Genomic DNA, 12,525 nt, shown 5'->3' with positions numbered 1-12,525 from the left:
ATTTACTGATTCAGATTAGCATCTAAATTAGCACTACTGGGCTACTTGAGATAGAAAACATAATAGTGAAACACCAGTTACCCAAAGAACTGCCTTATATACATTATTTTCTTATTTCTGTGTGCCTTCTTGCCTATATTTAATGTAACTCTTATAATATTCCAATATTCAAAAAGCACAAACATAAGCCATGAGCAACCACTAAAATTGATTTATAAGATTTTGACTCCTTTGAATTATATTCATTTTGTGATGAAATTTTTAAAAATTTTGCACTCCATTTAAAGGTGATTATCAACCTCAATTACCATGAACAATAAGTATCTACAGAACACCTATGTATCAGATTCACTAGACCCAGATTACAAAAATCTGTGATGGCAAGAAATTCAAAATCTAGGCCTCATGGAGTTTAACTGTCATCAGTGCACATCCACATAAAAATGCCCTCATGATAAAAATTTAGTTCTAGGAATGTTTTAGGACAGAACAGAGAAATCATGCAAAGGATTCTTGGAGGTAGGGACTATGTACTATCAATCTTTGTAATTTCCAAAGCCCAAAAGGCATAAGATGATGCCAAGTATATAGTAAGTACTTGATAAAAATCTGTTGTGAAATAGAACTGCCTGAAGTTAAGCAATATAGACAAAATAGAGAGGCAACCCTACATGACTTCACAAGGACAACTATTGAATTTCCTTAAGAACTGATTACTTATGGAAGACAAATTTCAAACAATTATTAATACGCTAATAATATCACTCTAACCCCAACTACACGCTAGAATGGTAAAAGTATACTTGTTTTTAGTTCTATTAGACATTTTATCTCAATTTCTTGACTAGTCAAAAACAAAGTAAGACACCTATCCCTTCCCCTAGCAAATAAAAACAACAAAATCCTCAGTATCCAATCACTCTCTTTAAGGATGAGGTACAAAAAATTTAGAGTTGCTAATTAATTTTAATACTTTCATCCTAAAACATTTGGTAGTTTGTGGCCTGGGTTGAAAACCACACCTTACTTGTTTGGTAATCCATGTAACCTAATAGATTTTAGATATATTACTACCTTTGCTGGCAAAATCATTTTCTATTAACTATGGGTCTTGTCAAAATAGGTTTGTTATGGTTAAGAAAAAAGAAAACAAACCGTCAATTCTGCCAATAGTTTTTTCAATTACCTGATCTTAAGGAGGATGATAAACCATGAACTATCAGAGCCTTTTGTTTGTGGCTAAGGTTTATCACTTACATGCCTTTAATAATAAAAAAAATTTCACTTTTGCATATGTATAAACGTTTTCATTTGTTTTCAATATCCCTGTTATCATTTGCTCCATACTGTAAACGAAGAGAAGCAGAGCCTCAGTAATTTGGAATGTTTCCTCTGAACACTCACATACTTCCATTGTAAAGGAATACTTCTATTTAAACAATATTATTCAAGTATAAAAGTGGAATGCTGTACAAAGATTTCATTTTCCAACTTCTCATACAGTGAATTTCAGAATACGTCGACTTCATTATGCATTTGACTATATTTAAATATAAAATACATCTTAAATTTGACATTACTTTAAAAATGTGCTTGTGTACTGGGGATGAAAGGTGGCACTGAAAATGGAAGAATATGTTGCTAGAGTGTTTCCTTACCATGAGAATGGCATTAATTGTTGATTATAAAAGTTCCTACCCTCAGAACAGAGTCACCTTTTGAACAGAAAAGTGTTTCAGTATTAAAAAACTAAGCAGAAACCGAGGTGGTTAGTGACAAAGGTACATAGTATCAGTGAAGTGGGTTGGGGTTGGGACCACAAGGGGTTCTGCCATGTGCTGCAAAGGCAAAATCTCAAAGAAAAACAGAAATAGAGACATAGGGCCCACAGGGTCTAAGTCATTTGGGTGATATATTAAAGATTCCTGCTCTGAGCTGCCAACTCCCTATTTTTTACATTCTTTCTCTACTTAATATTTCACCAACCATCCTTCTTCAAACATACAACTCTTCAAAACTACATAGTCTCCCAAATGTAATAAGATTAGGCCAAAAGTTTCATTTTAGTATTGTATACATATGTTCCTCCAAATATACAGCAATTGTTCTGTCTTCACTACAAATAGTTTTAATCTATCACTAAACCAAATGTATTTTGAAAAGTCAATAGTTTTAAAAATAACGCATAATGCTATAAGAATTATACAATACACAAAGAAATGTCTTAAATAAGGTTGACTAATACCCAAAGATAGGGATTTATGAACATATGTTCATTATGCAAAACTTTTAAATAAAACCTATTAGAATAATATCTGCTAAATAGTGATAATGGGACTAATCTTGTATCATCCATTATGGACTGATTTTACCAAAATTTAAATTTTATATAGAAGAGTGATAAATATGTAACAGAAAATATTACATTAACAGTACATTAACACTACTTGATATGAACAATACCTGACAGCCCATACTTTGGTATTGAGACAATGAGAATGTTTGACAATTGTGTATTTAGATAGTCCTAATAGGCCATAAATGGTTAACAGGACTAGGTTTAATAAAAGTAGTAATTAAAATAGCAATCCAGTTATAAATTCATTATATTTTGTGATAGTCTTATCTAAATTCAAATTCATGCCTAAGCACATAATGTCAAATTATGTACACTGAGTGTTCTGACTGCTAGCTTACCAAACCTTTATCCATTATCAGATTAACAGCATGATGAAAGAAGGGGAGGGGGGCGAAGAGAGAGAGAGAGAGAGAGAGAGAGAGAGAGAGAGAGAGAGAAAGAGAGAATGGGGCTCTTTCCCATTCCCATTTGGGGCTTATCTTGCCCCAAAGATAAGCCGTTTCAATTTGTGGGCAAGAGATTAAGAAAAAGAATTTCTCACGTGTGAAATCTGTTTTGGAAAAATATTTCTAAATGGTTTTAAGCAGATAATATAACCATAATACATTAAAAAATAAACATCTTTAATCATTTTCCCATGATATCCTTTGAACTTATTTGCTATACTCTTGTAGGAAAGAAAACTGGTAAATTCAGTGGGACTCACTCACTTAGAGAATGGCATCTTTAAATTAAAAAAAAATGATTGGTGAATGTGATCTACTTTATCAGCAGTAAGAATTTAAAGCAGTAGAAAACTAACAACACTGGGGAATGCGAAGAATGAGATGCTACAAATAACTGAAAATTTTTACCATTAGTAGATACCATAGGTGTACAGGCGACTCTGCCAATTTTTTAACCCTTCCGTACACCTCAGTTTAAAATGGGTATAACAGCACCTACCTCATAAGGTTGTGAGGTTTAAATAAATTAACACATTTAAGTACCTAGAACAGCGCCAGGCACATTGAGCCTACATATAGCTATTATTACTATCCAGTGTATTATTTAAAACTAATCAATTATAAGGGAAATATGACAGTTAAAAGGGGAACATGAGTATGGAACGAGTATGATTCTATGGGGCAGAACTGGGCAACCTTTAACTCAAAGAGCAAGTCCCATGGCCTCAAACTATGGGACAGTAGAAAAGGGACAGTAATAATGAACTGCATTAGTTGATAGCTCAACAATTGTACATAACATTTTCTTAACACCAATACCAGAGCATAGACACAAAACCCCCACCCTTCTCCATAGAAAGAGGGTTGCTCAGGTAGGCCCTCGGAGGCCTCAACTTCATAGCCTATTGGGTGATTTTTACAGTCATCTCTGTAGGTGCATCAATCTGGGAATGAATAGATAAATACTAAAGCATCTTAGAACCAATAAAAAACAAAAATCTCCAAACTAAAAGCTTCCGCATAACTTTACACTGTATTAAGTAGAAATAAATTTAAAAAATAATTGTCTTACACAGTCCAAGTGGGATAAAGTGAAGCTTAATGTATTCATATAAATGGTATATTAAGAGTAGCAATGAAGAATAATTTTCAAGTAAAAATTAGCCACTTATGTATTATTTTAAATTGAAATGTACACATATACTTGTGTATATAAACAAACTATTGATGTGTTTATATTAAATTTTAAAAGGCCTTTTTAGTGAAACACAAATATTCCCTATAAAAGCTCTGAAATCTCCAATTTAACATGCTTAGTAACCAAGTGTCACCTTTCCTAAATTTGCAGAACGTTGTCAGGTGTTGAACAAGAACTTTCCATGTACTTTCAATAAACTGCTTCTAATTTTAAGATACATTTACAAAGAATGCAAAGAATTCCCCATGAAATACATTTTCTCGTCTTTGAGAAGTAAACAATTATAGGTTTCAGCTATATCGTTCCTTTTGTAACCTAAAAATAATGATGAAAAATGAATGCCAATGACTGACTATACTTACTAATAAGGATAGGAAAGTTACTTTAAAATTATTTTTAATATTAACCCACAATTGTCAAAATATTGTTCCCTGACCAACTGAAATAGCACTCCTCAATACTAAGTGTCCACAACCTCAAATGTTTTATTTACGACACAAATATACATACTACTTTTGTACAAAATTATGCTTTATGAAGGTCAAAATAAAATGCCTCTTGGTTAATTATCAATTTAAGCCAGAGCCTGAGAGAAAGAAAAACTTGATTAGGAATTTAATATAAAACTCTCCATTTAAATGACTGCTTTTTTCTTCATGAAGCAAAAATGCTGCCTTTTCTAGGAAAGACTGTAGAGGAGATAAGAAGCCACTGACCCTCTAATTCTCTTGTTCTGTTGTATAAAATATTTGAGATCCTTAAGAAAGTTATCCTAGGCTGTGGATTTCCAAGAAAATAATCAAACTATAATAACTGGGAAGAGAGGCTGAGCTTTGCTAAACATGGGTTTCCCACCCAGTTTTCCCCCCAACTTTTCCCATAAAAGCAACCTCTACTAGTAAAGCAAAGCATCCTTTAGCAAGTAGCTCCCTACAGGATCCTATCTCTCCTTGAGTGCTTACCACAATCTGATTTCTGGACAGCTGACCCAAAGCTTGTTGATTTTACTGATCTTCAGAAAGCCACTGACTGGCTAAAGTCTTAAAGGTGAACAGAGTCAAAAATCAGATGCCCCTGCCATACTTTACAGAATGAGGAGTTGGACAACACAGTTACGTTTGGCTGCACTGTGGTGAAACATATGAGGCATCTTCTTTTTGTCTTCAATTAGCCACGTTTGGGCTGAGTAGCTCTATTACATCTTCAAAAAACTGAGCTCCAGTTCTTGATGGAGACAGAGGAAGGTCATTGAGGAGGTTGTTCAGCTCAAGAGCTAAGTGAAAAATCTGTCTTTTGATTCAGTCCTGCTTGTGGATAGAAGTCATCTTCTGGATGGAAGAGGGAGTGAGATGACCTAGAGTCTTGAATTGGTGGATCTGCAGGAACAGAAACTAAATACAGTGGAGACCTCTTAACCGAGTAACACCACGAGATGGATTTCCTGATAATGCGTCAATTTACGCTAAATACAAAGATTAAACACGTGCATGACAACTGATTATGCACTTGTTTTTCCAGATATCAAATGCACTTATAACATTCTACGAATAAAGACATTTTCCCAGTAACTAACTATAAATCAATTTATGGGAAAAATACCAATTTAAGGGGGAGGGAAGATCTATTCAAACAAAAATCAAAACACTTTACCTTTGTGAGTGCCATACCCACACTTTGAAAACTCAGTTCTTCTTTCCAATTACTTTTTCCTCCATACACACAAACTACAATCTGTCTATTCATATAGTGTCAGTAGTAACATACATCCAATTTTGAGTTGGATTTTTTAGGTATTTTTCTAATCCCCTAGAAATGGAATGCAAATACACTCAAGGTACTAAATTGAGTCTTGAATAATCTACCTGCTCGTAAATTCTAAGACTCGCATTAACTACGCTGAGTCCTACTTATTAATCAAGAGTATAAATCATGAAGTCAGGCAATCTTTAAATATGAGTAATGGCCACCTTAAATTTCCCTCAAACTCTCATCTAAGAAAACTATGAGAGCCCACAACCAAATTAGAGTGGATCTAATTTTAAATTTCTCTGTATATTAATAAGAATTTTGATGAACATTTGATTACTTATTTCCTCTTAGAAAGAATTTGAATATGTAAATTTACTGTATATACTCTCATAATTATTAGACCAAGGACCAGAGAACTACAGCCTGTGGACCACATGCAAATTGCCACTTAATTTTGTACATAAAGTTTTATTGGTACACAGCAATACTTATTCAATCATGTACTGTCTATGACTATTTTCATGCTACAATGGCAGAAAAAGCAGTTGTAACAGAGACTGCAAAACCTAAAATATTAACAGATGGCCCTTTATAAGAAAAAGTTTGCCAACCTGGTATAGACGATTATTAAAACATATGTAACACAATTTACACTTTACACTGTTTAAAAGGAAGAGAAATAACAAGCAGAATTAAAACTAGATATAGGTCAACCATAATGAACTTACCAAAAAAGAAAGCAAAAGTAAAATAAGTCCCAAGAGGACACTATCTGGCTTTGATTCAGATGAAAAATTTTGATCCTATCTTAAAAATATCCTTTTTATTTTTAAGAGTATATACATAAATGCCATGGAACACGATATTCAAGAGTAAATAAATGCCATGAACTGTTCACATAGTTAATTTTATGTTGTGAATTTCACCCCAATAATTTATTTTTAAGAAAGAGTATATACAGTATTTTACAGGTTTCTACCTTTAAGTGGGCCACATTATGTTGTAGTGGTTAAATATGTAAGTTACATCTTACCTAATAATGTGGTTTCTCCAAAATCTCTTAGATCATCTCAGACCCTTGTGTATATTTCTTCTTTGCCAGTAGATGGAGACAACACCACTGAAAGTTTAAAAGACATCATTCCCTGTTTAAAGGGAGCTTGCTGGTCTGAAAACTGGAGGAACCCTAACCCAAGATTTCTTCAGTTATTTTAAAAAAGCAGACAGAATAGCCATGCCAAAACAAGAAATCCAAGGGAATGTACCCAATATTAACTATGGACAGCCTCAAAAATTTACTGAAGAGGAACTAAACTCTGTACATGATATAGTAGTAACTAAATCATAATAATTAAAATGTAATCATCTCTATAACTAGTAAGAGTCAAACTTCCTTTTCATTGCTCCTAATTTAGGCTAGATCATTTATTTTTCAGTTTCAGAAAGTATACCTCAGAATATGTAAGAAAAAAGAGTTCTTTGAATTCCACAGAGATAGATGTAGTACATAAATGATTTTTATAAGTATCTAGTCACATGCACTGCTAGAAGCCTTTTATTCAAAATAAGACAACTATTCAAATGCACATGAAAATAATAAGAACTTGATACAGAAGAGAACTGAAGCAGAAATGGTAGAAGCAGTATGAAAAAATTCAATTTTATGGTCACACTGAAGAGAAATGCTCATGAAGGTGAAGAATGAAACTCTTCAACTAAGTTTCTTATTTCACTATTAATAACTAAATAAACAGACCAAAACCATCTGCAAGAAATAAATCTGAAAGTGTAAGAAGTCATCTCAAAATAATTATTTTTCAAATAACAGCTTTCCTTTCCAAATTCAAAGCCTGAAAGCCATTGTTTTTAACTGCAATTTTGGAAAAAACAAGGTTATCAAGCTAAAAAGACAGAACTAAGATACCGCTTGCTATTCTATATTTATTTGCCACAGGACTCCTGTCTTTGAAGTGCTCTAAACAACAACCTATTTGGCAGAAAACATCTTATTAAGGAGAAGATTTACCTTAAACCGAATAATATTGTTAAAAAAGAATACAAAAACCTTTAAATCCCTTATTTTTATGTATATTTGGCTCATCCTCTGATTATACATCAGAATTAAAACCAGTTTACATAAAAGGGAAATGAATATAGTATTCATTTATCAACACACCTACAACACCTATCTAGAGGAAACTAGAACCGACAATAACTGCTAAAATAAATCCTTTTGTAACTCGTTGCAAGTAGGTAAAGTAGACTCTGAACAACAAACTTCCTAATTTTGAGATTTTTTTTGATTCCTAAGAAATAGTAACTATCATGTGCCAAGAAAACAATACCCAAATTCTAACTGCCTAAGAGCATGTAAACAACCATGAACACCTTTTCATCCCCCTCATGGTAAATATTCTGTGGCTTTATTTAGTTAATCCTTGGGTTGGCTTCCTCTTGACAAACGTTTGACCTTTCCCAATTCTTCAACAACTGGTATCTATGAAGGTTATACTAATTAAATAACAACTGCCACCACAGAAAGCCACATTCCTTCCAACTTTCAAAGTGTATTCACATATAATAATTCAAATTTTATGGTAAGAAAATCTTACACATAAAGTAAAAACTATGGCCAACACACATAAACTATAATTCACAGTGAAATGTAAATATCTGTATTTTGCACTGTTACCTGTCTATCAACACAGATGAAGGAGAAATGTTTATACCCAAATTTTTAAAGCAAAGCAATAACTAGAAGAGTATCCTGGAATTCTGTGATTAATATAAAGTAGATCAACCAAACTGGAATCTACAGACCATATTACTACAAAAGGAAACAAAAATGACCAACAAGGAATGAGTTTTCTTTGTATTGATTGGATTTCAGAGGGGAAAAAACACACCAGGTATTAACCTGGCAAGTTTTTCTCAGGGATCTATGATGTCAGTGCTCCTGCCTCCACCTGCTGGCAAACAGATTATAAAACTAGCAGATATCACTGGATAAAAAAAGTTCACATCTTTTTGTAACAAACTAATGTTGTTTTATGTAATTATTTAGCATGATGCTACTTGGTGTTAATAAGTCATTAATTAAAACATTCATGAAATCCATTTAAAAAACACATTAAACTCCACACACAAAAAATTATAAAACATTTCTTAGTTCAGAATGTTAACTAACAGGCCAAAAATGAAGTTAAATTTTTTTTTTTAATTACCTGATAAATGACATCTTGGAAAAGGACTGGAAAAGTAAGTGCTGCATCTTCCAGCTCATTTAGACTACAGTGTACTAGTGTTTCATCCTTAAAATAAAAAACACATAATTGAATGAACCAAGATAATAGAAGAAATTTCAAGTGATAATTTTATGTATTCATGACCACCAAAAACATTTATTCAAGCACCCATTCATATATAGACTTTTACATTTATCATATATTACTGTGTGTGGCAATTTGGACAGAATTTTCTAAGTCACTGGTTCTCTGGTGTGGTCCCTGGACCAGCAAGCAGCATCATCCATCACCTGGGAACAAGTTAGAAATGCAAACTTTCCAGGTCCACTTCCAGTAATTCAGAAACTCAGTGGAGGATGAAGAGAGGAGCCAGCACTGTGTTTTAACAAGCCCTTCAGGTGATTCTGATGCATGCTCAACTTTGAGAATCACTGCTGAGTTCTGTAGTTGCTAACTTTCTGTTAAGTAAACCACATATCCAGTGCTTTTTTTTTTTTTTTTACAATTAGCAAATGGAAGTTCAAAATCTAATTATTTTAAAAATACATATATTCTATTTATATAGCTCCTTATCCTTAAAGCTTTTTATAAAGAATTTCATTTTAAAAACTGGATGTTTTAGTATCTGTTGAATATTTCAGACACAAACATTTAACTAAATTAGCAGTCAGTGAAGACTTGTCATCTTTGATTATCAAATCCTGATTTCTCATTAAAAGATTAAGGTGAGGATGATTCAAAGATAGGTGCAAGCATTTATATCTTTCAAATCCTGAATGATTAAAAAAAAGGGCTTCCATTTATATTGACAATGCTTTAAAAAAAATAATAAAGCTGCTAATAACAATCCCTCAAATTTTTCTGTGTTTCTGTGTTTAAGATGAATTAAAATGAAACACAAATGTTCACACCTTGTGATTTCACGTCTTAATCACTTAGCTGGAGTGTTTCTTTTAACCTAAAGTTAAACTCTGGGGAGGCAAAGAGCAAAAAATACTCTAGATGTGCCCCATTTTCTTTTAATAATAGCATATCAGACTACACATTTCAAGGAATTCTCTTAGATTCTTGAAAAATATATATTCTTTCCTACATCTGAATAGCTAATTCTACTACTTCTTCATATATAACCTATCTAAATTTTGAACATTCTGCTTTATCCACTTCTATAAAATAACAGCCAATTCTTATCGTTCCTTCTCTACTTGTCTTCACAATGTATTAAAAATTATATGGCCAAACCTCCCAAATCAACTCCCAACATAAAAATCTAGCCAAATCTTTTTCAGTTTCTCCACTAACACATACATCAAATCTAAACTACTCATAATTAATTTCAAAATTATTTTCCTTCTACTTATCTTCTAATAAATACCTTAAATATTTACCACATCTGGATACTTCTCTGATATCTCTGCTTAGGCCAAGGCTATAAGGTATTGAACTCAAAACAGAAGAATGCATGCTAATGCACGCTAAGGTTTAAAATAATATACTTTTCCTGAAGAAAAATTTTTTATGAGAATTAAACCACATCTCCAGTTACAGGGTACCAGCAACAGAGGCTAAATAATAAAATGTTTTCCAAGATTATGTAAAAGATATTTAGTTTTCAAAGCTCTTTTGGTACCCTAAAATACAAATTTTTAAATCATACCAAGAAAGCATATTAAAGGTTTTATTAGCCAGCATTAAGAGATCATGCTTTTGAGAGTCTATTAATAGTCATCAGATAATACACAAAAATAAGAATAGGAAAAGGATTATGGTCTTGCACAAAGTTAATACATTGAGGCCCAGATTATATCAAGGAAACATAATCGTGACCCCCAAATAGGTGAAATCTAGGCATGAAATGAAATTAGAACTTACTGGGAGATTTAAAAAACAAAATCACAAGGGTTTCAGGAATATGGGGGAAAGAATTAATTTCAATACAAAAATAAAAAGCCTAATTTATTTTCAAAGGGTACCTATAACTAACCAAGTTGGGGACCCTAGCATTAGGGCTGTGCTTAATATAAAAACATTTCAGAACACCTAAGACATGTTTATAGTAAATGGGTAAGACTATTCATGTACTTGTATTCTTTCAGGTATTTGGGGCTAGTATTTTACAAAAGGAATTTAACTCCTTTATTTTTCCTACGTCTACAAATAATATACTTACCAGGTCTAAAACTAGTGAGAATTCCGGTGTGCTTCTAGTTTTCAATGGAAGAGCAGGTTTCCTATTTAGCTGTTCTTCTGTCAGTGGTGGAACATGTTTGATGAAATAATAGCTATAAATCAAATTTTAAGAAAATTTGAACATTTTTACTTTTTGTAAATGTGAGACATATTACTAAATTCAGCCCATCTTTAAATCTTTAGTTAAAAAATGCACACTTATTCTAGTAAACCAAGCATGTGAAACATAAATAAAACTGAAAATATACAAATTACTATTTTAGTAACTCAGTAAAAGTATTAATATAGGTCACATGCTCTTTGCAATATATTTAGCTATCCCTCTACACATGTACTTTCATTCTGCTCCAAAAGTGAAAGAAAACAAAAATAAAAAACTCACGGGTCAAATACTTCCCAGTCTTCTTCATAGGTGGCCTCTGCATGGGCTGATGAATAACCACTATCTGGAGTTACTGGTGCTATTTATAAAGTGAAAAACAAAATATTACTTTTAGTCACTTAATGTTTCCATGAAGTATGCGTTTTACTGCTTTTATACAAGCTCTTCCTGAAGCCCTGTGTGTTTTAGGTTAAAGATAAGACAGGAATAACTTCAAAACAGTATTTAAAAGCAAATTTATTAACACACAGCTCTAACTCCAGATCCAAAGGAAAACCTTACCATTACAGACAAAATGGCAAGCTATACATATCATGGCTAGCAGAACTCAAAGTCCTAACAGCTATGAGAAAATTTACTACTTATTACTACAAAAGTACACTCCACAAGAATTCAATTTCTAACTGGATGGTGTTTATATATATAACTGTAAAACTTCCATGGTGCTCTTATAACAGTAATACTTCACAAAGTGCCTTGTACTTACAGGCAGTCGATGCATATGTGCTGACAATAGACCCAAAGCTATTTTTTAACCTGAGATCCATGAATAGTCTTTAAGAGGTCCATGAACCCCTTGAAGACTTATAAAAAAAATGCTGTGGGTACATTTTTCTAGAAATCACAAGGCTATCCATGATCTTAAATAGTTAAGAAATGATGCTCTGCAGAGAAATCGTTGCTTTAGAAGACCCAATTATTTTAGTTCTAACTTATAACCAACTTAAAATAATTAAGAAGCAATTCTATATTCATGACACATATATAATCCGTTCTGTTTGAAATAAAATGTATCAATTGATAGAGCTTTAGAAACTATGCTGGGAATTTTCTAAGATAATAATTACAATTTAAATTCAAGGAGAGGACAAAGATAACTTACAAGCTAAACAGGCAATGTCTCAGAAAAAAAAATTTTAGGCGGATGCTAGAGACTGAGTCTTTATGTCCCCCCA

General features: G+C 32.5%; 1 protein-coding gene across 3 annotated transcripts in view; it reads right to left on the bottom strand.

The window, feature by feature from the left end:
- Positions 1-12,525, bottom strand: part of CTDSPL2 (CTD small phosphatase like 2) — an 86,817-nt gene that overhangs the window by 10,777 nt on the left and 63,515 nt on the right. For all 3 annotated transcript variants that reach the window (XM_081047932.1, XM_081047934.1, XM_081047933.1), the window contains exons 6-8: positions 11,570-11,648; positions 11,168-11,279; positions 8,977-9,063 (exon numbers count right to left, since the gene is read on the bottom strand). In XM_081047932.1, coding sequence (XP_080904058.1) covers positions 8,977-9,063; positions 11,168-11,279; positions 11,570-11,648 — 278 coding nt within the window. The remainder of the gene's footprint in view (positions 1-8,976; positions 9,064-11,167; positions 11,280-11,569; positions 11,649-12,525) is intronic.

Source organism: Rhinolophus hipposideros (genome assembly GCF_964194185.1).
Source record: "Rhinolophus hipposideros genome assembly, chromosome: 5".
In the NCBI taxonomy this organism is placed as follows: Eukaryota; Metazoa; Chordata; class Mammalia; order Chiroptera; family Rhinolophidae; genus Rhinolophus; species Rhinolophus hipposideros.
Note: the sequence above shows the minus strand (reverse complement) of the source record. Positions and strands in the feature narration are given on the sequence as shown.